Raw genomic sequence first — 26167 nt, forward strand, 5'->3', positions numbered from 1 at the left:
GTTAGACAAATCTGCTTCAGTGAGCCACAACTCCTTCATACTGCCACATCTGCCCTGGGTCAGACTGAGAAGTAATTGCCGTTCTGTTCCACGAGCCTCTAACAACCTTGTGTCTTGCCCATGAATACAACAGATGTAAATTCAAACCACAAACCTTCTGGTTAAAAGTAAGTAAAAGTAGTCCAGTGTTTTCCATCATCTGATTTCCAACTGATAGGCTAATTTATGCTTGTAGTATTTTACCTATATTCAGTGCTTTTTTTTTTTTTATCATTAAGGCAATAAGTGAGGTGTTTAGGTGATTTCAACCAAAAGGTGAGAGTGATTAACTGAAAAAGTGTTGGCTAATACTAGCTAGTTTGTGACTGCAATGTTATTTTAGAGAGACTTGTTTAACAGCACAAATCAGCTCACCTGTAGTACTTCCAGCCAGGTCAGTCCTCTGTGATTAGATTCAATGTTCACTGATTAGATATGTTCAAATAAAGCTTAGATTAAAGTCTAACAAGCCTCAGATAGAGCAGTGCTTGCAGTTAGCGTCATACCCTGAGAATCAGCTGCAAAGTATCCATAAATTTGGAAGAAACCTCAAGTCAGTAAGACTTCCATAAGATTTTGACACATTTTGAATATATTCTCAATGTAAAAAATACAAGGGAACAAACATAAAACATTAAAACATAACATATAACATAAAACATTAAAACATAACTTTATTTACACTCCCACACATGAACAGACCAGAGGTGACAATAACATTATGGAGAAGACTTTGGTTTGAGGTAAGTCTTTGAGCTCCTCTGCAGCCCTTCTATCCTGAAACACAGAGAAGACATTTTACTTTAGAATCACTGAATGTTAAAAAACTGAGGACTACATAGACCATGATCCATTGCTCCCTTTCAGTTCTAAATATGCTGCTTTCATATGCTCTGGGAATTATGGAATTTAATTCCAGAAAAATACCATGGAAATTCTGCTCATACTGAGAACTTGAAAATTATTTTGAGAACCAAGCTGCAAAGAAGAATTAAATTTCTATGAGTGGACATTTATGTCCTTGGGGTCCTAAGTGTGACTTTTTTCTTATTTGATGTTACATAAAAACTAAAAATGCCACAAGCTTCAAATTTTAGTCAAACTTGAAGCTTCCTAGGATACATATGTACCCCATTATACCCTGACTTCTGTTTTCAGGCTGCTCTTACAGTTGTTCGAAGAAGACACATAAATGATAACACAGGTGCACTGTTCATGGAAATGATAAATTTTGAAATTGCCTCATGTTCTAATGTTGATGATGTGTTGAACTCTGTGACTATGAGTGTTTTGAATGTTCTGGATGCCATCGCGCCGATAAAGGTTAAAATGGTTAAAGATAGGCAAAAAGCTCCGTGGAGGAATGAAGACTCAGTCAGAGCACAGAAAAGGGAGTGCCGGAAGGCTGAGCGGAAATGGTGCAAGTCAAACCTCCAGGTTCATTATGAGATTTACAGAGGAAAAATGCATATGTACAACTACACTTTGAGTAAAACAAGAGAGAAGTATTTTTCGGACATTATTGGTAATTGCAGTAACAACTCTCGTGTCCTGTTTGCAACAGTGAACAGATTAACAAACCCTCCAGCTCCACTGCCACTAGAACTAATTTCCACATCTAAATGTAATGAGTTTGCAGTTTTCTTTAATGACAAATTTCAGGGCAGCAAAAATGCCATCAATTCCACAACACAAATAACAAGCATGCAGCCACAGAGACACTTAGAGCTGAGTCACTTTGCACCTGTAACTGACAAAACTGTTTTAGAGATCGTTACCAGTCTGAGTTCATCTACTTGCTGCCTGGACATGTTACCCACTAGATTTCTAAAGTCCGTCCTCAACAGTTTACTTTCACTATTCGCTCACATAGTTAACATGTCACTTCAATCTGGAACATTCCCAAACGCATTGAAAACAGCGGTCATTAAGCCCCTCCTAAAGAAGAGCAGTCTTGACGCCACAGTACTGAACAATTTCCGACCCATCTCAAATCTGCCGTTTTTTGGCAAAGTCCTTGAAAAAGCTGTTTACCAACAGCCTACGAACTTTCTCCAAATGAACAACTCTTTTGATGTTTTCCAGTCAGGTTTTAGAGCCCACCACAGCACTGAGACTGCTCTTTTCAAGGTGACAAATGACATCCGCCTGAACACTGATGCAGGCAAAGTCTCAGTCTTGATCCTGTTAGATCTGAGTGCTGCTTTTGACACTGTCAATCATGGGATCCTCTTACAGAGACTAGAGGACTGGGTGGGCATCTCTGGTTCTGTACTAAACTGGTTCAAGTCCTATCTATCTAGAAGACAGGAAGTATTTTGTTGAAATTGGAAACTGTGTCTCAGATCACATGGCCCTGACCTGTGGGGTGCCTCAGGGGTCAATCCTGGGCCCCCTGTTGTTCAATCTCTACATGCTGCCATTAGGCCAGTTAATAAGCAGCAATAACGTGTCCTACCACAATTATGCAGATGACACTCAGATCGATGTCTCTCTGGCAGCAGGAGACTATGGACCAGTGGACTCACTCTGCCACTGCATCCAACAGATCAGTGCAAAACTACTTTCTCCAGCTAAACTCTGACAAGACTGAAGTCATAGTGTTTGGTCCACAGAAACAAAGGGACAGTGTCAGCAGTCACCTCCAGTGTCTCTCTCTAAAACCTTCAAATCAGGCAAGAAATCTAGGGGTAATAATGAACTCAGACTTGAACTTTAACAGCCACATCAAATCAATAACATCTGCAGCCTTTTACCATCTAAGAAAATCAAAAGTCAAAGGTTTACTGTCTAAAGCAGACTTGGAGAAACTTATCCATGCGTTTGTCTCCAGTAGGTTAGACTACTGTAATGTTCTGCTCACTGGTCTCTCCAAACGAGCTGTGAGACGCTGCAGAACATCCAGAACGCTGCAGCTCGGGTCCTTACTCGAACTAGGAAGTATGAGCACATAAGTCCTGTGCTCAGGTCTCTGCACTGGCTTCCTGTGCCTCAGAGAATAGACTTTAAAGCAGCTCTGCTTGTGTACAAGTCTCTCCATGGCCGAGCACCAAAGTACATCTGTGACATGTTAGTGTCATATGAACCATCTCGCACTCTGAGGACCTCAGGGACCAGCCTCCTGCTGGTGCCCAGAGTCAGGACTAAACAAGGGGATTCAGCATTTCAGGTTCATGCAGCTAAAACCTGGAACAATCTTCCTGAACATGTGAGACAGACTCTTCTGTGACGCTGTTTAAATCCAGACTCAAAACATTTCTGTTTAACTGTGCATATAACTGAAAGGTTTTCATTCCGCACTCTTCTCTCCAATTTATGTCTCTCTTTTTTAATTTTAATCTTCATGATTATTTATGTTTTGATTTGTTTTTATTATGATTTTAATGTATTTCTTATTCTGTAAAGCACTTTAAATTACTTTGTGTACGAATTGTGCTATACAAATAAACTTGCCTTGCCTTGCCTTTTCTGAAAAATATCTGTTTTAGAGGTAATTTTTTCATTACGTGTGAAATCCAGCTTTTCAACCTATCAATTAAGGGGTTAAAATCCTGATTTTAATAAATTTGATATTTTTGATTAGAGTATGGATACTTACAAAAAAAACGAATCTATGATTATTTTACATGTTTTTGTTAGTGGACATTTATAGGGTCCTAACTGTGACTTTTTTTCTTATCTGATGCTACACAAAAACGAAAAATGCTACAGACTTCACATTTTAGACAAAGCTGATTCATAGGACACATAAAAAATGTACCCCATTATAGCCTGGCTTTAATTTTCAATTTCAATTTTCAAATTGATTTTTTTACACACACACACACACACACACACACACACACACACACACACACACACACACACACACACACACACACACACACACACACACACACACACACACACACACACACACACACAAAGTTGCAAAAAATGGCTAAATGGACAAAAATGTCTGCAGGGAAGCCTGAGGGTTAAACTGACTATGTCAGTTGTAATGTAAGACCCTGTGGTCTTACAGTGTATGGGACAGTATGTGCCTAATGTGAAGGCTCAGAACCTTCCGAATTCATTCTCTCTTTGTGACATTTAAAATCAAAATTCATTACATACAGTTCCTTTAATATACTGTATCTGTATCTCTCTTGGAATAACAAAATAAAGGTCAGTTTCCTGGCTCACCTGAATGTAGCTTGTTTAAATTCTATACACATATTTTTAATCAAAATTAAGTGTACTTTATGTTTCCCTTCTTTAAGACCACAAACTACTATTGTAATGCCCACTTCACAGGAAAAGGACCACCATGGCCACAGCATATGACGGCAGTAGGTTGTATCTTATTAAAAGTCTCACGCTTCAGTTTTGAAGGTGTCATGGCTGATCTTATCCTCGTTCACGCCGTCTGGACACTTGTTCACATCCCTCACCCCCAGAGTTTGCAGAGCTGGGGAAATAAATCAATAAATACATATTATACCGAGTTTTTATAATCACAAACATTTATATAATATATCGATATACAATATACAATGTATAGAGGGTTAGTGACAGTGACCGCTATATTCCTCCAACCACAGCAAAATATCTGGGAGGGCATCTGACACTCCACATCATCTGCAGATTAATTAGAGTCAGTTGACCCACCCCCAGCTCAGTCTAATACTACAGGGATATAGGAGGATGGAGGGACATCTGATACACAAGGATATAAAAGGATGTTAGGGCATCTGACGTAGGGATACAAGAGAATGGAAGGGCATCTGACACACAGGGATACAGGAGGATGGGAGGGCCTCTGAGACACAGGTGCAGGGGAGTGGGAGGGCATCTGACATGTCCTCACCATGCTCGTACTGGTTGTATGAAATGGACTTCCGGTTGGCAGGGTCCAGAATTCCAAACACTGTGTCCAGGTCGTCGTTTGTGAATAAACCAGGGCCTCGGTCTCCACTGTCACGGGAACGCTTCAACAATTCCAAATGCTCTAACAGGAACTGCTTCGGCTTCTCTGGACACAACAGAAACAATAAAATATTAAACAAAACATGAACCAAAATATGCACCTAAACATATCAACAAGACAACACTTACATGGCCTGAAGATTTTACAGTATTTATTATTATTATCATTATTATTATTATTATTTATTAGTTACAGAGTTATCAACTTTTTAATCTGAGAGCGAACAAGTGGAAACATGTATTCAAACTGAAAAATCTGAACTGTCTGTTCTAGTTTAGTGACTTAAACGTCCCTAAACATATTTTTTTGTTTGCACTTTAAGCACGTACCCGGTCTGTGGAACAGCACCAGACTGATCAGATTCTCCATCAGCTCCGGGATCTGGTGCTTCCGTAAATATTCCTCCGCTTCTCTCTCTTGTTTCGATGCCATTTTCCTTCGTCTGTTTGGAGCGGTTGCTAGGAGACAGCTAAAGGCTAATGCTAAGAGCTACTATTAGCATAATTGAAATTCATTATTTATTCTACACACAGATATATGTTTACCATTTGGTTTTCACAGATATATTATACTGCAGCACAGACATAAAATGTATTTTAACATGATTTAATTTCCTAATATTACAACAATTGTAATTATTTTTACACTGTACTTTCCTGTGAAATATCCAAAAGGTAAATCCACAAATGTTAAATGTGATCATGTCTATTAGTGACTAGGCCCAGGAATGCAGTATTATAACAAATACTACATTTTAACTATATTTATTTTAGCTGCCATCTATATTATTGTCCTATAGAATGCTGTGTGACATCATTAAACCATAGGCTGTATGTATAACGATACATTATATGCATTAAACTTGGCTTAAAATCTTGCTGTTGTTGTTGCCTGAATCAAGTGTTTCATGAATTAATTTTTTTTTTTTTTTATTTACAAGGAAAAAAACATCTGAACAATTTACAAAATTATGCAGTTTGTCAATATATTTTATTATACAAAAAAAAAAAAAAAAAAAAAAAAAATCACAAAACCAGAACCACTCAGAACTTAAAGCAGTAACCCATGTTATCTCATGATACTGTGGGTAGGTTCTTCAGTCCTCAGCAGCACACATACACTTTCACACAGTACATTGTTTTCATCTCCACACCAGTAGACTCTCCTGATGTTCATATCATGACGCTGGGGGGTTCTTCAGGTACATTTAAATCCATAGAATTTGTTTAGGTTAGCCATGATGCTGGGGGTTCTTCAGGTCCATTTAAATCCATAGAATTTGTTTAGGTTAGCTTGTTATTAGTGATGCCTCTGTCCCGTTCTGTCACAGGCTCCACTATAGTTGTGTGGCATAAAAGTCTTTTTTTAATCCAGTTTATGTTCATTTTTTATCTTCTCCAGAGCAGCTCGGGCTTCCTCTCTCACTTTGTACCCTCTCAGCTCTGTTCTCAGCTCTCCAGGTTTAGGAGGAATGTCTGGAATGCTCTAAAATCAAAACATACAAGATAAAAATGTGGAAGAAAATGAGTGATGTCCCTTTGTTAAGTGATATGAGAAGTTTGTCAAGCCCAATGTAAAATTGCATCATTATTAACCTGCTTGATGGGTTCCTACATTATTTTATGCATCTAACATATTAGTTTTACCATAACGCAATAAGTCAGATACAGGACCTTTAATTAAAACAGAGCTTTAAAACAGAAGCATTTTGGGTTTGTTGTCATTTATTTGTCCCCATGTTTGTTTGAAGTAGTGCAGTGAAAGTCTCACCAGGTCTGGGAGGTAGTACTGATGCACCACCTGAGCTCCAGCAAACATGGACAGAATACTGGCTACAAACATTCTCATGTAGCGAGGCCAGGACACTCCAGCCGGCATCTTTAAACAGAACCAATCAGAACTGACCAGGAGACGGACTGGAGAGAGAGGACAGAGAACAGTTAGAGGGGGTGTTTTACTTATACGGGGTATTAACTGCTAACACATAACATTTAGCTAGATCACCATTTTTCGTTTTATAAAAATACCATTACGATCGCCTAGTCTTTCATTCTATTTGACACATAGCCCGACAAACTCAAGGCGTGTTTTGTTGCTATCGCTTTGTGAGATTTAAAGTTGAAATATTGAGAATAAAAATGTAAAATTCACCTTGTTTATGTCATCTCTGAGGAAGGTGAACTGAACTGCCCCACGCCGCTGTGACGCACGCATGCGCAAGGAGCAGATCCGCCGACGAAGAGTCGATCTTAGAGGTTTTACTCTGAAGAAATCGTAAAACGATAAAGAAATCAAACGGTCTCAAAAAGTACACTTTTATTGTAAGTTTATTCACTATATATTAGTTGTAGTTCCGTATCATTGAATTTTATGTAAATTTGAAACGATTTAATGTTAGAGTTGGAGTGAATGTCATAACAAAACGCTATCTTTGATCACTTTTTATTGAACCGCTTTTTAACCTATGTTTAAACGTAAATTGAGGCTTTATCACTTTGGATTAAATATATATTAGCTATTCTCACATTTCCATTATTTCTTATCACATTTAGCAGTGTTTATTGTACAGAAAAACATTCATTCTCTTGTTCTCTGCTGCAGTCCATCCCCGGGCCACAGGGGGGAGAAAGGCGCTGATGCTGAAACAGGAAGCACAGGTTTTAAATGGCTTTGTTTTCTTCCCTTCCCCCTCAAATCAGCTAAAAGTCATAATAAAATCCTCCAAAACTACGCCAAAATCATCCACTCACAGCTCTGCGCGATGTTTGACAGGTTGGTGTGCCCTGTTCTTCTATTTTTAAGGTTTATCTGAGGTTTACGGACAAAATGTAAATGCATTTTGTCAAATGAAGCAACCGAAATGTTTAAATCGGGCTGTCTTTTCTATAAATGATCTTTCTATAACCTGTCATCTTGTTATTCATATTGGAGAATATTTGTTTGTATAGCAACAATGAACGCGCATGTCTGAATTATTTTATTCAATAACATTTTGTATAAAGTATCACTTATTGTCTCTGCAGATAAAAAGACATCAATTACAGATTAAACATATACTTATTTAATCTTATGTATGATTACGACAGTACTATAAGCGTAAAGTATGACTAGTTTTATCATCTTTGTTCAGAAAGATTTTAGATTAAGGGAACAAATAATGGGGGGCCATCTTCATCATTTGGATTATTTCAGACCTTGAATTGCCAATCTCTACTGAACAAAACATAAAAGGTAGCTGTTAACGTGGAAACTACTGCTACATAAAGGGTGACCAGGCATCCCTATTTACCCAGGACAGTCCCAGTTTTTAGACCTGTGTCCCCTGTCCCAGCAGATTTATTCAAAACCACTGATTTGTCCCAGTTTTATGCAAGAAATGTCCCAGGAATCCATATTTTTTACCAATCTGATCCCCACCAACAGTAAAGGGGCAATATAGCTATTTGTTTAGCTAAAATACAGAAAACCATGTTTGAAAATGACCATAAAGCAAAAAATGACAGAAGTAGAAGTGAGTCAAGAATGGACAATGTTATGCATGCTTTTCACTCTTTTATTAACGCTTACCATCCCAACCCGAGTTTGTCCCAGTTTAGAATTTTGAAAATCTGTTCACCTTTGCTACATAACATCACAAGATGAAACAAAGCATTTTGAGCTTTGAAGATAAACTACTAATAATAAAGGGCTACTCAAATGTGTGAATGGAAAAAAAAACAACTCTAGGTATGTTTTTCAGGGGGTAGCAACATTATAAAATGTCTTAAAGCTCACAGGAGTCAATTTTGTGTATTATAGGACCTTTTGACAGTTTTTATTTCTTTATTTTATGATTGACATTTTATTATGACTTTAAATTCTTACTTTTTTTGTATAATATTGCTTTATTTAAATTGTATTTTATATTTTCAGGGGTTCTTCTCAGTTGCCCCCAGACTCTGGACATGTTCCTCAGTTTCCGTCATCGTCTCACTACAGAGATCCAAACAACCCACACCATGCAGAATTTTACAGAGAAGACACACAATTCTACCAAAACTATCACCAAAACTATCACCAAAACCATCACCAAAACATCTCCCAAAATTACTCCCATAACCAGGGATCACCATACCAACCAAACAGACAAACTCATTCGCAATATTTCCAACAATATTCAAATTCACAGCCTCAGAATGCTCAGAATCTGCACCAAAATGGCGAGTATACATGTATAACAATTACCATCAAGTGCAAAATGGAGAACAGTTTTACATGGACATGCAACAGAGTGAAAGATTTGACCAGCAACACATGAAAGCAGAATATGAAGATTCTACGCCGAAAGGTCCAACTACTGCTCCAGGTGAGAATAGAGAAATTACATTAAAGTGTAGTTGGTTTTGTGGAATAGTACCTGTGGTAAATATTTTTCATAGTTTTATGTCACAAGTAGCATTTTTGTGTGAAAAAGTCAATGGTATATCAGTGGTGGAGCAGTCATTGACCCACAAGTTGGTGGTGGAATTATACTGCTCCCACAGACGAATACTGCCATTGTTTTCTTGGGCAAGACACATACCCTCCCTGCCCCCAGTGTCTATGTCAGTGGGTGAATGGTTCCTTGATGTAAGGTGCTTTGAGTGTCTGAAAGATAGAAAAGCTCTGTATAAATATTATACCACTTACCCAGTTATGTAATTTTTTTTTTTCAGTACCAATACTTGCTTAAATTAATCTAATTTTTATACCAATTGATTAAAATCTGACTTTCCATACTTGTATTAACCCTACTAGTTATAGACACTAAAAAAGGTACTTGATTTTGCATTTTGCATTTTTCATTATTGCAGCTTATAGTTTTAAAGAGTTCATTGTGATTCTATGGCTTTAGGGTCATTGTGCCAGTGCCATAAAGTAGTTTCACTATTATCTTTTATTGTGATATATTTCTTTAGCACTACATGTGCTATATATTGAAGTGCTTTATAGTTTCAGGCATATATTCAAAGTTTGCTCACCCCCAAAGCCTTACATTTGTATGATCTTGTCTCAGTCTCTGCAGAGAAGAAAAAACGTGGTCGCCCAAGTAAAAAAACATCAGATTCTGCTGAGATTTCAGATGAACAGGAAGAGCGGAAGAAGAAGAGAAATCTGAACCGATTCGACGGTTTGTCTGTGGAGGAAGTGATGTCACGCACGCTGCCTGATGTTATCCAGGAGAATCTAGACATTCTTATCGTGAGTTTAAGATGGAAGAAAAGTATAAGACGTGTTACACATAAAGTGGGGCAATGGCCTGGGTTCTGTAGCATCACAACATTCTACAGTCCTACAGGGGAGTCAAGCCTTTGGACCATGTACTGTATATAAGTGGAAATGGCTAACTCGCTAGCTGTTGCATTCCAAATAGAGAATGAACATGGGCACTTTCTATTGAAAAAACATCACCCCTCTTTCTGTAGCTGCTATTGTCAGGCTCATCTTTAAATGTTTGTAAAATGTAAAGATTATTTAAAATGAAAAACATTTGCCAAATTTTCCATTGACATTGACATGCTTTGGACACCTGTTAAGTATCTTTAAGTTATATGTCTTCTGTCTTGTGTTTATAGTGTCTTTTGTGTTTCAGATTGGGATTAACCCTGGATTATTGTCGGCGTATAAAGGACACCATTATCCCAACCCTGGGAACCACTTCTGTGAGGCACTTTAACTTTGGCTCATACTTAAAGACACAGTAGGAAACTTTGAACTTTGAAGGAGGCACATCACCTGCATGATTTGATGGAAATGGAAAGTTAAACCATACTCAAACATTCTCATTGATAATATGAGTTTTTTCTTGCCTTGCTGTGCAAGATTATTGTCAAAAGAACAACAGTGCCATGGAAACAAGCAGGTGGAGGCTCTCCTTCAGGCCTAGTTAGAGTCAGTCAGGTTTTTAAGTCATGGCGTAAACCAGGTCTTTCTCTTTTCAGGGAAGTGTCTGTTCCTGTCCGGACTCTCAGACAAACAGCTGAACTTTCTGGATGACACGAGTCTGCCTCAAAAGCACGGAATTGGATTTACCAACATGGTGGAGCGGACTACCCCAGGGAGCAAGGACTTGAGCAGGTACTGAACCAGGATTAATCGAGGACCTGAGCAGTTACTGAACCGGAACTAAACCAGGACTAAACCAGAACAAAAGCAGGTACTGAACCAGGTCTAAACCAGGACTAAACTTTGATTGACAGTAAGGAGATCAGAGAGGGTGGCAAACTGCTGTTGGAGAAGCTGCAGAAGTACAGACCGCTCATCGCAGCATTCAATGGCAAAGGTAAAGATACACTCTGAAACTTTAAAGAAATAAACTTTAAAAAGCCTGTATTACACTATTTTCTGACAATGTTACAATGTTTTCCTCATAACAGCCATGCCATGGAGTTATGTTTTGTTTCATTTACAAAACATAACTTTAACACACAAATCCTGTATATGTAGGTTCTTAAGTTCTTCTCTCAAATAGAAAACACTCTTTTCCACCTTATGCTGTCATCAATCAATGAATCAAACTTTATAGCACTTTCCATACATTTGAAATGTAGCACAAAGTGCTTCACATGCAACAGAAAAATTACATTAGAATAATTAAAAACAACAGCAACCACACACCCCATTTTTTCATCCACATATATATAACAATTTGGTGATGTGGTGACACAAAATGCTCCACTGTGTTTTTAAACTCCATACACCTTCACTAAAATCATTTGGATAAATTAAATGTTCTGTGTTTCAGGCATATATGAGATTTTCTGTAAAGAGACATTTGGGGTCAAAGCAAAAAATCTAGATTTTGGACTTCAGCCGTACAAGATCCCGCAAACTGAAACGGTAAAAACATCCTCCTGTATCCCTGTGTGTCAGATGCCCTCCCATTCTCCTATATCCTGTAGTGTTTGACTGAGATGGGGGTAGGTCAAATGTGTCTAGTTAATCTGCAGATGTTGCATTGTGTCAGATGCCCTCCCAGATGTTGTGCTGTGGTTGTAGAAATACAGTGGGAGAATGGACCTTGTCATTGATAGAAATGTTCAGGGTAAACAACATTTGTGGATTTGGAAAAAAAAAGAAAAAGTCTGATATATTGTCCGTTATTGTTTCAGGTGTGCTTCCTCATGCCATCCTCAAGTCCACGATGTGCTCAGTTTCCCAGAGCTCAGGATAAAGTTCATTTTTATATTAAACTGAAGGAGCTGAGAGACAGCCTGAAGGGAGCGGTGCAGAATAGAGAGGTGGAGGAGACGTGCTACACCTTTGACCTGCAGATGGCCAAAGGTTTGTCCCTGTGATTAAAGGGCTGTACCTGATTTTTTGCTAAAAACAGATCTATCATGCAAAATGTATTTTTCAGAGCTTTTTAGTGGTTTCCTTCCCATTTACCCTCTAAAATTATATTTAGAGTGATTAATGCCTGTTTGAGTAATCTTTATTCTCCTGTAGTACTGATTCAATGGCAGTAAATCAAATGTGACTCACATTATGCACAGTAATGATATTGTTTGCTCTTGTTTTTGGTGCAGAGGATGCAAAACGCTTGGCGATCAAAGAGGAACAGGAGGATCCAGAATATGAGAGCTGTGCTGGGGTGTCGTCTGAAACCAACACAGAGACAAAACCCTGAGACCGAGAAACAACAGGAACAACAAAAGAACTCAGGTGAAACTTAATAAGAAGTGTACATATGGACACATCACTGGTGATAGACTACTGCAGTGGTCATAGAAAATGAGACAAAGCCTGCACAATTAATTCCAAACTGCATTCAATGAATGGCAAGGTTGGTTCCTCTTGGTTCTCTGTTCTTACCTAGGTGATTTTGACACTGTGATGTGAATGTAGCATTACAGTGGCTTTGTGTGCTTGGGCATCACACTCCCTTCTCCTCCCCCGTCTGTGTAAATGTATGTTTGTGAGTGATTCTATCTCAGGTTGCGCTCATACTTGTACATAGAACACATAGAATAATCATAGAACACTTGTACTTTTTTGCGTATCTGCTCTCATCATCCCAAAAATATCTGCAAGGCCACTGGTTACTCTAGATTCTAAATCATCTGTACTGGCATCAGTCATGAAATAAACCCATATCAGTCGATCACACTATACCGCAGCATTAGTCCTAAATGCTAAATCGTTGTATGATAAGACATTGAGTTTTGTATTTTATTTTACAGGGACTGGTGATGGAAGACAGAAGAGGAAGATCACTTTTCAGCACTGTTTTTAAACCCTTATTTATTTTATAATTTAATGGTGCTATCACATGTGCTACTCCGTCATCTGGGAATCCACACTGTCTCAAAACACATCTCAAAAATGACAATGCAAGAAGGTCCCTGGTTAGACTCCTGGGTCTTTCTGTGTGGAGTACAGGACTATAACAGGACCAGCCCCAGTCTACATTACCTCGGGCCTAAACTAGGAACAAATCAGGACTGAAGCTGAACTCTGTTTAAACTTCCTGCACACACAAAAAAACACCTGTAGCTTTTGTATTTAAAATAATGTTAATGTAATGCTTTTGTATGACTTAATTAAGTAATTAAACATGTCTTGATCAAACCTATGGCGCTTATGGTTATGGTTACGGAAAATACACTTTATTCACAATTTTTACAATTTTTATTGCTATGTGTGCCCAAGATGTCAAATTAAACCAAGAAATTACGTTCAAGTACAATGCTTTTCTATGCATTTAAATGGAGGGCTCTGAGCCAATGAGAATCGAGCTTGTTTAAAAGTCTAGCGATTCAGACCAACTATAAAACAGGGGGGAACTACTTTTATTCGGCTTTTATTTGAATACAGTAGTTATTTTTCTAACTAACTACGCACAGATTTACCCTAAAGTTAATAAATATACAGACTAAACACATTTCTGGAGTGTATATTTGATAATTTTGTGTTTTAAACTGTTTTCACCCCTCCACCACATGGTCCGCTCCGTGTCAGAGTTGAGTCTGTCATGTCTCTTTGTTGTCGCTTTGAGCTGCGGAAATAAATGGAAGATTAAACTCATTTTAGTCGTAAATCCGCTGCGTTTTCGCCCTCCACCTGCAGGTACGGTCCCTTGTTATCTCACCCGTGTTTTTGTGGGTTATTTCTGCAGAACGAAACGCGTTCATTCATCCATGCTAAGTTAGCTCAGCGGCTAGCAGATGGCCAGAGCTCAACTGTGGCTAACACGTAGCAATAACGCTTTAAATAACAGATTTACAAATATTACAGAAACAAAACCATTATATTTCAGAGGTAAGAATTTAATTACTATTTTTATATGATAGAATTTAAATTACACTAATAAGAAGCGAAATGTACACGTTTTAAGCCCTATTAATTGTTAGCATTGTATTAGCCCATAGTTAAAACAATGATTGGGATATTTAAATATGGACTCAGAGCTTTTTAAATGTATTAATATTTAGGTTGTGTTGGGATTTTACTAAAGGTGCATTAGACCAGACGGTTAACGTGCTTTAAAGTTATATAATTTGATTTACTTGAAAATTACTTCATTATAAAAATAACTTCTTCAAAAAATGTATTGTTTATTGTGATCCACGTAACACAAGGCAGGGCCCAAAACTGTAATTTTAACTACAGATTCCACCTTTATTATTGACTGAAGCAGCTAAATGTGTCAACCTGTTAATAAACACTTACTAATACGAATACTAGTTTTTCGTATTCAGCATAACGCATATTTTTTTTTCCTATGTTACTTTCTGTAATATTAGTGTATTTCTGTCCTAGTTTTGTCCAAAGCCTAGACTGGGGGTTCCAAATGCCCATAGTGGAGGTTTTGAGATGGGTATAATAAATTGGGCCCATATTATAGTATTTTCGTATCTCCCTCAAAAGAAAAAACAAAAACATTCTGTTCCACCTTGTGATGCCATGTGGTAATACAGAAAGTGCTTCTCTGTGTTTTTAGTGTTTTTAAACATACATCCTCACTAGAATCATTTGCATCCTTTCAGCCCTGGAATTGTCTGTCTCTGTCAAACAAAAACTACCACGTTATGACATCACAATGTGGAAGAAAGCATTTTAAGATTTAGGGATGCAGACATCCTAATAATCCAGGATTACTCAAACATGTGTGAATGAAACTGCTGGTATGATTTTGAGGAGGTAGCAACACTCTTACATGGCTTAAAGCTCAAACTAGTACAATTTGTGTTACATTATGAGAGAAATTTTCTGTACAAATCATGTATTCTTGACATATTTAAATTTAATAGTTTGTGTCTCACCTGTTTCCAGGAAATTACACATGTTAAAAGTCTGTTTATGCTCCATATTAGCATTGACATTATTAAAATCAACAATAATTTCAATAGTCAACTAGTCACTATTATTCTGAAAATGTGTTGAGTATTCATATTATTTAGATATACAGATTTATATGGGGCAACAGCAGAAAGGAGAAGTGAGTGAATTAGGAGAAGATTTGGCATTTTTTGGTATTTATGTGTAAAAAGGCAAATTAAACTCATGATTTATAAGTTGAATCTATCTTTATATAAAAATACACTGTTTCCTAGTACTGCATTGTTTGTTGTTGTTGTTTTTGCATGAACTGCCGTGCAGGTGTAGTCTTGTGAGTACAGTTTGGGTCAGATACATTGATATACAGTAGTTTTGAGAGCCACGTCCCCTTTTTAGTGGACTAATCGATCAGCAGGCCGTGTCTTTAGTCCACCAAACATTTCATTAGTCAATAAACCTGTTTGTGGGGTTTCTGAAAAGTGTGTGAATTCTTACTCCTTAATTTAATATTTTTGTTTATTATTGTTTATTAACTTTTTTTTCACCTTTGTTCTTAACTGTGGCACATGCCTTCACTTTGGACCAGTTTAACACTAACTCAAAATAACAGAATTTAAACTAAATCATGAATTACAATCTAAAATCTAATGTGAATGTATTTACCAAAGTCTGAGCCGCCATGGAAGACAGGTCTCCAGCCGCGATGCCTGTGTCTCCGGACTACATCCAGCAGTGGTGAGTGGAAATGAACAAAATGCACCAAAATCTACCAAAATTTTTTACCAAAAACTTAACAAACAAAAGTGAAATTTAAATAAATCATAAACATGCCCAGAGTTCAAACTGAAGCATGTGCGACTTTTCATCCTTTCACTGTTTTGTTTTGTTTTGTTAAAGTAAAATTTTAAAAATACTTAAAGCTACAGTGTGTAATTTTCTGGAGTTGGCTCGTCACCTGCATAATTCAATGGAAATGGAAAGTTAAAACCATTCTCTATTCTCATGCTGTGGAATATCATAGACAAACGAACAAGATTTCAGTTGAAATGAGCAGGAGGAGGTTTTTATTTTAACCTTGTTGGTTAACCATTTGTTGGTTAAAAAGTTACATGTGGGGGCTTTAAAATACAACCTTAAGAATAGATCACAATAAAGCTTGCATTTGTGGTTTATTCCAATCAGAGATGCACAGATTCTGGTGTAGTTTCAGGATATCTATTCAGGGTTTGACCAGTCTTTTCATGTATTTATTAAACACGATTTACTGGTCACTGTTGAGTTGCACTGAATTTTTGTTTATTTAGCACACTTGCTACAGAGCCTTGTCACATTAACCTGAAGTTTGACAGTTCAGTATAAAGAAAAAGCATTCATATTTTTAAAGAAAACCTCCACAGTGGTATTGGTTGGTCGACATCATCAGATACTCAGAACCCAAATCTCGATATTGGTGGTTTGTGTAATGTGATGATGTCATACTCCCAGATGGGAGCAGATACAGATTTCTCCATTAATTACGTTGTACTTTACCTTTTGGATATTTCATGGCAAATTTACAAATGTTGAACCTGATCATTTCTGTTAGTGAGTAGACCCAAGAACTCACTGAATTACAACATATATCTACATTTGAACAATATTCATTTTACCTTCTCTCATCTGTATTAAATAATAAAGACTGATAGAATTTTGGGATGTCATCTGAAACACCGCAATTGCAGCAAGAGCAGTCTAAAGTGAAAACATTTCTGCAGCAGTGCATTCAAACTCCAGCTCTGCTTTTGTTTATCTCCATGTTTAAAATGTTTAAAATGTTTTGGTTCTTTCCGTTTTTGGTCAGGATCCATCAAACACAGCAGTTCCACGCTCTGCAGGCTCAATACTCCGGATACCACCAGCACTACACCTACCCCCCAACAGAGGGCACTATTGCCGGTGCTCAGAGCCCCATGGAGCAGATGCAGCCTCCTCCTCTTCCTCCACAGAACCAACAGAACCCACCACCTCAGGACCAGCAGGGACCAGCAGAGCTTGGCAAACGTATGTGTCTGTTATTCATTATGTCTTCTGCTGATGGTTATGTTCAATTCAAAGCAAAATACTGTATCTTTTCAACACCTAAAAGTCCTCCAAATGGGGCCTTTAAACAGGAAATAGAAACCCATAAATAGGTGTTTTTAAAATTCTAACTTTTCTTTTTCCTCCAGCTCCACCGAAGAAGCGCGGCCGCCCGGCTCAGCCCAAAGAGCCCAAAGAGCCCAAACCTCCAAAAGCTCCCAAACCCCCAAAGGCTCCGAAGGCTCCGAAGGCTCCTAAAGATCCAAATGCTCCCAAAGCCAAACCAGGACCCAAACCCAAAAAGGCCAAGCCCACAGAGGAGGCCGGACAAGAGGGGAATCCTGAGGAAGAGAGCCCCAAGAAGGTGAAAAGGAAAGTGGACCGCTTTAAAGGCATGTCCGAAGAGGAGGTGATGAAGAAGACTCTGCCCGACCTGCTCGATTACAACCTGGACTATGTTATTGTGAGTGCAGGGGGCATGGCTGGGAGTGCGGCTTATGTTACACTGTGGGAGAGAGTTCTGTTTTAGAGAGTTCCATATTGATAACATCACAATGAACAAAATAGAGGTGTTTTCTTATTTTATTTGTCAAATGATAATCCCTGTGTACATTAGTGGAGGTTTGGACACATGCTATGGAATTCTCTAGTGTGATGTCATGAATTCTATCCAAGAAGTAAAATCTGAAACCTAAAAAAATTGGCCAAATTGGGAAAAAATTATAAAAAATTTTCATAAAAGCTTAAATCTAATGACCTTTACTGTGTTTTAAAATGAGTAGCCCAACCTGTCATAGTCACTTAAACCACTTTTGAAAGAAATATCCAACAAATGTTCAGTCTACATTATTTGTCAGAGATTGGTTCTGCAAAGTGGTCAGATACATTTTGTGGCTTAAAGTCCTTTGATCTGACCATAATATTGTGCCTAAATGTTTTAATAATGCTCCAACGTTTTGAGGCTATTGTGAAATCTATGTTCCCCTGGTATACTGCTGCCTTTTGGCCATGTCAATCTTTTAAAACTCTATCTAAATTACTTTTGCCTTAGTTAAATAAGGGTCAACTAAAACTGAAATGAGAGTATAATTTCACATTAGTTCATTTGTGCTGTAAGAAAAGACCCAGTATTGTATTCTTAAAGATATTAGGTTTACTTTTTGTATAACATCTAATTTTGATCTTAAAGAGGGGTTATTATGCAACATCAACTTTTTAGAGCTTTCTACTGTGTTGTAAGATTATTCCCATCAAGAACATGTCTGAGGTTTTAGAAGTCACCCATGCATGTTTGAGTAATCTAGCGATCTGAACCCGCCTTGCAGTTGGCTAAGATTTGTCCAATGCTCAGCCCAGAAGCCCACATCACCCATGCCTCACATGACTGTTCTCCATAAATAATCAAAAACATGATTCAAAACTACACATTACAGCTTTACAAGCCTAATATGATGTGCAGTCCTTTCATTGTTGAAACACATGCTGACTTTTGTCTTGGAGTGTCAAAAACGAAGTGAAACTTGTAAAACTTGTTAATATGTTATTTTTATGTCATATTTGTTAATATGTATTGTTGAATTTAGCGACAATACCCTCTTCTTTAAATAAAATGTAAAAATATTTGTTTCAGATCGGCATAAACCCAGGGCTCATGGCTGCTTACATCGGGCGCTGGTTTCCTGGACCTGGAAATCACTTCTGTGAGTTTGAACCATGAGCTTACTCTGTGTAGCATCAGAAGCTAACACATGGCAACACACATATACACTAATCTTCCTTTTATAAATGAGCTTTGTTTTGTTTCAGGGAAGTGTCTGTTCCTGTCGGGCTTCACAGAGGAGCAGCTGAACCACATGCACGACACAGTTCTGCCTCAGAAATACAAGATGGGCTTCACAAATATGGTGGCCAGAGCTACACCAGGCAGCAAAGACCTCAGCAGGTATAACGATCTACTGTACTTGTGTACACACTATAGTCCTAATGACACCATAAAACTGTCAAAGTATAAAAGTAACATATACAGATGCTATATATGATCCTATACTCACTAACAACATGGTGGCCCAGGCCATACGGGGAGGAAGGACCACAGCAGGTTATTATATACTGTATATACTATACGCACATCTGTACATCTATACATCTGTACACACTAACATCAACCCAACACTTATTACCACAAACTAGAACAAACAGGGAACAGTAGACTGGACCTGTTTTACTGAAACTAAACATCACTTTAACCCATTGACGCCAGATGCTGCGCAGCGCAGCACTGAGTCTCCTGTCAGTGTTCCGGATTGTCTGGCGATCAGCGTAACTGGTAAAGGCGGAGCCACATCTGGAAGCATGGGGGGCGTGTCCTCCTCTCGCTTCCATTCACTCCCATAGAGACGCAAAACTGCGGGAGCTGTATTTTCGCGTTAAACCTTCTTTATCATGGCGTATTATTTCCCCATTGAAAAATAATCCAAATGTATCCTGCACATGTTTCCATCAAGACCTGGCGTTTGAAGTAACAAACGTTGCTCTTTACTGCCAGCGCATGAACGCGCTCAACCACTTGATCTGTTCGCTGTTCCAGATGCTCCTATAACAGGTGCGTCTCTCTATGGGAGTGAATGGAAGCGAGAGGAGGGCACGCCCCCCATGCTTCCAGATGTGGCTCTGCCTTTACCAGTTATGCTGATCGCCAGACAATCCGAAGCACCGACAGGAGACTCAGTGCTGCGCTGCGCAGCATCCGGCGTCAATGGGTTAAACTATAACAAACACCACCTGTATGTGACAAACAGGTGCTAAAATTATTCTCTGTTCTCAGTAAAGACAGATGCCAAAGTTAATACAGGGTAGCTGCAAGGTCTTAAAAGTCTTAAAAAGGTCTTAAATTTCACGTTCCTAAATTAAGGCTTTAAAAGTCTTAAATTATGTTGTATTATTTATGTCTTTTTTTTCACAAAGGTCTTAAATTTCATTAGCCTATTTTTTGTTTACTCAACCGGGCTGCAGTGCAATGTTAAATAGAGGGAGGGTAAAAAAACAACAACAAACAACGTGAAATAATGTAGCATGAATGAACGTCTAATTTGGAGTATGCACAAACAATACTTTGTTTTTTGGCATCTGTGGCAATGAGTAAACAATCAGTTTTGTCTACACTACCCAAGACGCAAAACTCTGGTCAGATCAGCTCACATCACAAACGGGTTTACGTCACCTACATCACCACCTAGTGTCACCACCAAGCCACCTGGCATGCACACCCAGTCAAATTCCACATATTTTTGCATCACTGTATACACACAGATTTCCTCCCGAAAACTCTCGTCTAAATGCAGAATAAAAAGTGAAGATTCGACGCCACTTTTGTGTCTTCTGTTCAGACAGTCATCATATAAACTCAGCCTTAGATTCTAGATATAGTACCGGTAATTTAGAGTGACCAAACGTCCATTTTTCCCCGGACATGTCTGTATTTTGCATCCTCTGTCCTAGGCGTCAGTTGTTTTTTTTTAAGTGATGCAAATGTCCGGGTTTTCATTATCGTTCATTGGGGGCATTAAACTGAGCGTCTCTCGTAGCGTCTGTGACTCAGAAGGAGTGAGCAGACACAAACAGCCAGTCAGTCTACAACATGCCGAAGTGCAAATGCGCATTTAACAATGACTTGTACAATAAATTCTCCGTTTTCCATCCAGGTCGGAACAAGTGGGAGGCCTTGTGCACAGGTTGCGAAGAGCGAGCGTACAGTGATCCCTCATTTATTGCGGGGGTTACGTTCTAAAAATAACCCGCGATAGGTGAAATCTGCAAAGTAGTCAACTTTGTATTTTACAATAATTATATCTGTTTTAAGGCTGTAAAACCCCTCAGTACACACTTTATACACTTTTTTCAGACAGGAGAGGTGCAACCCTTTTTGAATTCTTCTAAAAACTTATTGCTGCTGTTGTCCTTATGTTATTTTCCTCCTTTTTATGTAACGAACTGAAGATTAATTTATTCCATAATGGAGCCCTACAGCACAGAGTCCTGCAGACCCGTAGTACAGCACCACACCCGCGCAATACAGCATCATACCCGCCCGTTAACCCAAGATTGTATCAAACTTTTGTGCTGCCTACGCCATGGACTGAACTAAGATTAAACCAGGACTAACCCAGGACTAACCTAGGACTGATTTCAGGAATGAACTAGGACTAAAACAGGACTAAACCAGAACTCAAATAGAACTGAAATGGGACTCACTGTCGGAACGGGCTCGGAGGTGACCGCAGGAGCACAGAGCACAGAGCTCCGCACATCATGGAGGTAAACACGGCAATTGCCCGATCACGCTTTGCAGACAAACTGCTCGGTGTTCTCTCTCATAAGTCCAAGATTAGTACTGGTTTAGACCTGGTTTAGTCCTGACCCACCCCTGTAGAAAAAAAAAAAAAAAAAACATGCAAAATTGACACAAAAAAAAAAAAAAAGGAAAAAAAAAATCTGTGAAAAGGCGAGACTGCGAAAAGTGAACCGCCATATAGCGAGGGACGACTGTAGCTCAATGTCGAGGCCCCACCTCCCCGGGTTTTCACAAATGGAAATATGGTCACCCTACGGTAATTGTTTGATCATTATTAGAATTAGACCTGGTGTTTTTTGCCTGCATAATGGATGCTACATTGGTCTTAATTTTAATAATTAAGTGGTCTTAAAAAGTCTTAAATTTGGCGTAATTAAACCCGGGATACCTTGTAATAATGATAATAAAGTTCTTCTCTGGTTTCAGTAAAGAGTTGCGGGAAGGAGGCAAAATCCTGGTGGAGAAACTGAAGAAGTTTAAGCCTCTGATCGCTGTCTTCAACGGGAAATGTGAGTCTATGCTTTATATACACATACAAATATGCACACACAAATATACTTAAACACTACACAAACATGTACACTTGACCACATGAATAAACACACATACATATACACCTAAGCACAGGCCTCTGATAGCCGTCTGTTACGGGAGTTTGTACTTTATGTGCACTTAGTGTTCACATTCTTCTTACACTTCTTATACTTTTAAGTGAACCCTTCTCTCTGTTCTCAGGTATCTACGAGATGTTTTGTCGGGAACTTTTTGGGAAAAAACCCAAAACTCTGGAGTTTGGACTTCAGCCACACAAAATCCCTGAGTGTGATGTGGTGAGCTGCTCCCCCTCCTGTCTTTATATAAAGCCCCACTGCTGGACAATTCGTCACATTAGAATGAGGTTCAAGTCTCACTGTGGAATATTTCCTCACATTAGTACAGGTTTACAGTGAATGTGGGAGGTTACCCTCCTGGTTTCTCTGGTTATCTTCTGTATATGTATGTTATTCATACTTTGCAGCTGATGTCATCAACAGGACCACAAATGCTTGGTTGTTTTTTAAGTTTACTTTTTTGACAGTGTTTGCTGTGCATTGTGTCACCATAATAACTGCTGAACATTCCACCATAGAGATGCATGTGGAACACCCCCGTGTGATGTCAATACAAAGTATCAATAGTCCTGGTTTCTCTGGCTACCCCCTGCATTTAAGTCTCTCCCCTGTGTGTCTGTAGGCGCTATACCTGATGCCATCCTCCAGTGCGCGCTGTGCCCAGTTCCCCAGGGCACAGGATAAGGTCCATTTCTACATAAAACTGCGTGAGCTCAGGGACAAACTGAAGGGGGAGCTGAAGAGCAGGGATGTGGAGGAAGTGCAGTACTCGTTCAACCTGCAGCTCGCCAAAGGTAAGCCACATCTGAACACTGAACATCTGACAAAGTCATACAAGAATCCAGTGCACTTCAGAACTTGTTTGGAGAGAGTTTAGTCCTGGTTTAGTCCTGGTATAATCCTGGTTTACTTGGCTTGCTTATCTAAGTTTTAAAATATGTTCTATGTGTCTTGCAGAGGACGCTAAGCGAATGGCTATTAAAGAGGAGCAGTATGATCCTGGATACGAGGATGCATATGGAGGAGCCTACACTGAGAGGGGAGGAGAGGGAGGAGGAGAGGAGGGGAAGAGCAACGGACACTGTACCTTTAGCAACAATAATACAGGTAAGGTATGGAGAGAGAGAGGAGGACGTGAGGAGAGGGGGAGGAGCATACAGTCAGTATGTGGTATTCAACTTATTCCGCCCTGTTCGCTTTTGCTTTTAAACCATGCTTTCTTGTGCTGACACTCCAGTTAAACGGGGATCCCATTCATGACAATGACGAATCTGAGAAAAATTTAGCTTTTTTTAGATTAAATGTGACATAAAGTTAGTTCATTTGTGTAAAATATTACATTTTCATGTGCATCAACAAGGCAACACTCCATCGATTCTCTAGGGGCTTTAAAATGGCTTTATAGTCCATATTGAACTTATTTGCTGTCAGATCTGCAGCCCCATACAAAATAATAACAACCCAAATGAGGATGGTGGCGCCCACAGCAACTTCTGGAATAAGTTGAATAGAGGAGGGAGAGTGAATATATGCAGTGTGACTTGTTGCTCACATGAACATTGAACACTTTACACAGGTCATCCTACTTTAAATCAGATTTTAGAGGTGAAACTTTTCTCAAATTCTTCTTCTGAAATGAATTTGATTCCCACTTAACCGGAACTGGCACCACAAAGAAAGCACAGTTTAGAGGTATTTGGAGGCAAAGTGGGACCAAGGAGGGGGGTAGGATCGCCACTGACTAGAATCATTTGGATCATTTCAGCCCTGGAATTGCCAATGTAAAAAGTGGCTGTTAACTTGAAAACTACCACTTCATGACATCACACGGTGAATTTTGAGCTTTGGAAATGTGGACAGACTCAAAAATAAAGGGTTACTGAAACATGTGTGAATGAAACAAAACACAACTCCAGATATGATTTTTGATGAGGAAATAACAGTACAACATGACTTAAAGCTCACAAGAGTCAGTTGTGCGTAATATAGAACCTTAATGATTTGGAATTCTCTTTGTGCGGGTAAAAATACAGCAGAACACAACACCTGGTTAAACTGTGCTTGTTTGTTCCAGAGCCATCGTCTGCCTCATCGTCTCAACCGCCTGCAGCTGTGCTGTCTCCAGATGGACAGTGGATGAACCAGACCTTCACTGACCAGATCCCCCATATCAGTGCACCACCAGGGGGTACTGTGTGACCCCCCCACATCAGTGCTCCAGCCATAGACTGTATATATAAATGGACATACCTAATGCGCAGTGTTCCAAATAGGAAGTGAGCATTGGCATGCGGTAAGGGGCATTATCTTCAATAGCCTTGGTCTGGATTGACTCAGAAAGCCAAATATGGGTCTTGGCTTCAACACAACTAGCCCTATAACAGCCAGCCTCGATGAGCTTCATTTTCCTGGAACCAAACACTTTGGGTGACATCATATTCACTTAGTCCACTTCATTATACGGTCTATGGCTCCAGCAGGGGGTGCTGTGTGACCTGCTGGGAGGCTAATGTGAGGCCATCGCTCACCACCCGAGAGTGCTGCATCAGGACTAAACCTCAGACGCAGGGACAGACCTGGCTCACACTGGACACTGTTACAGACGGCATTTTATTTTTCATCATTATCATTATGCTAACTGATAAAGTCCACAGTGGCTTTATTGCATATTTTATAATACTATGATATAGTAAGCAAGTGTAGGTGATACTGACAAATGAAATCTTCAGAAAACAATCATCTAACTCTGCTAAAATGTGCCTGTAAATGTCCTGATAAAAATGTAGATAAAAGTATTAATATCTACCATCTAACTATTATTATTAACTCTCCAGGAAGAATAGCTGATAGCTAATGGAGGTCTAATTGCTAATGGAGGTAAATTAAATACATCAAATTGCCAAATTTTGTCAAACAACTATTGATCCACAGACTAAATTACTTGGACCCAGTAGCTCACGCATGAATCTAAGAACAAAGAGCTACTTAAATATATAAATATATTGTAGACAAGATATAGTTTACCTCTGACCACAAGATCTAGTTTGTTTTGCCTTCAAACATAAAGTCTATATCAGGACTAATCTAAACCTTTACTTTTGCCTAAACACTCATTTTAATCCTGTTACTCAGAACTGAACACCATTTAAACCTTTAACCACTGAAATCATGGTTTGACCTTATACCTCCACAGCCCTGTCCTCAGTGTGAACCAGGCCATAGTTTCTTTTATTGTTTTTAGCTAAATAATGAATTGTAGTTTTAGTGAATGCAGATGACGTTTCTGCTTATTTTTTATTTTAAACTGTGTATTCTTCACAGTGAAACATTTTATTGTGAATCTACTGCACAGACAGTAGAGATGGTGCTACAAACTCAAGGTTTATGTCTGTTTTTAATAAATAATAATGTAGGAAACTGTTAGAATCATGTTTAAATGTGTTTAAAGTTTATGAACAATGTCACATTAAAATGCTTTTCTACAACTATGAGTCTGTTCTTCATCTGGTCACCTAGTTACAGGATTATTGTGCATGTTTAGGTTGATGAAGGAAAACAGAGGAAACCCACATGATACATTGAGAGCATGCAAACTCCACTCAGACACATACAGAATGAATACTTTGCAGTGACATCACACTGGAGGTGTTCTACATGTATCTATGGTGGAATGTTCAGCAGTTGCCATTGTATACACAATGCACACTTTAGCAAACCCTGCCAAAATACTTTCTGAATTGTTTGAGATCGTCTGAAAGCTCAAGAAAAAAATACAAAATGTATTTATACAGCACATTTTCAATAGCCTGTGATCAATAAGAGCGTTCATAGTCCTGTTTA

At 38.8% G+C, this 26167-nt stretch overlaps 3 protein-coding genes across 4 annotated transcripts; 2 read left to right on the forward strand and 1 right to left on the reverse strand.

Annotated features, from left to right (window-relative positions):
* Window positions 1–758: 758 nt before the first annotated feature.
* si:dkey-42p14.3 (EF-hand calcium-binding domain-containing protein 10) lies at window positions 759–6856 on the reverse strand. Its single transcript, XM_020924975.2, has 5 exons — window positions 6798–6856; window positions 5338–5444; window positions 4889–5053; window positions 4399–4489; window positions 759–816 (listed from the first exon to the last, which is right to left on the reverse strand). Exons 1-5 carry the CDS (start codon window positions 6854–6856, stop codon window positions 759–761), a joined length of 480 nt encoding a protein of 159 aa, XP_020780634.2.
* A 354-nt stretch (window positions 6857–7210) lies between these two features.
* On the forward strand, window positions 7211–13597 carry tdg.2 (thymine DNA glycosylase, tandem duplicate 2). The gene is made up of 11 exons (XM_020924983.2): window positions 7211–7329; window positions 7610–7780; window positions 8921–9353; window positions 10044–10228; window positions 10620–10689; window positions 10969–11104; window positions 11227–11309; window positions 11772–11866; window positions 12139–12310; window positions 12556–12691; window positions 13210–13597. The coding sequence occupies exons 3-10, from the start codon at window positions 9218–9220 to the stop codon at window positions 12654–12656; spliced, it is 978 nt and encodes a 325-aa protein (XP_020780642.2). The 5' UTR covers window positions 7211–7329; window positions 7610–7780; window positions 8921–9217; the 3' UTR covers window positions 12657–12691; window positions 13210–13597.
* Window positions 13598–13739: 142 nt separating this feature from the next.
* On the forward strand, window positions 13740–25812 carry LOC110160314 (G/T mismatch-specific thymine DNA glycosylase-like). 2 transcript variants are annotated; one of them, XM_020924944.2, is made up of 11 exons: window positions 13830–14095; window positions 15976–16042; window positions 17148–17347; window positions 17515–17828; window positions 18996–19065; window positions 19172–19307; window positions 22143–22225; window positions 22452–22546; window positions 22950–23121; window positions 23285–23434; window positions 24402–25812. In XM_020924944.2, exons 2-11 carry the CDS (start codon window positions 15987–15989, stop codon window positions 24524–24526), a joined length of 1401 nt encoding a protein of 466 aa, XP_020780603.2. In that variant the 5' UTR covers window positions 13830–14095; window positions 15976–15986; the 3' UTR covers window positions 24527–25812. The 2 variants fall into 2 exon arrangements, with proteins under 2 accessions (XP_020780605.2, XP_020780603.2); XM_020924946.2 differs by lacking the exon at window positions 15976–16042 and having other exon boundaries at window positions 13740–14095.
* The last annotated feature ends 355 nt before the right edge of the window (window positions 25813–26167 follow it).

The sequence above is a fragment of the Boleophthalmus pectinirostris genome, unplaced genomic scaffold (genome assembly GCF_026225935.1).
Source record: "Boleophthalmus pectinirostris isolate CB_2022bp ecotype Guang Dong unplaced genomic scaffold, ASM2622593v1 HiC_scaffold_2, whole genome shotgun sequence".
NCBI lineage: Eukaryota > Metazoa > Chordata > Actinopteri > Gobiiformes > Gobiidae > Boleophthalmus > Boleophthalmus pectinirostris.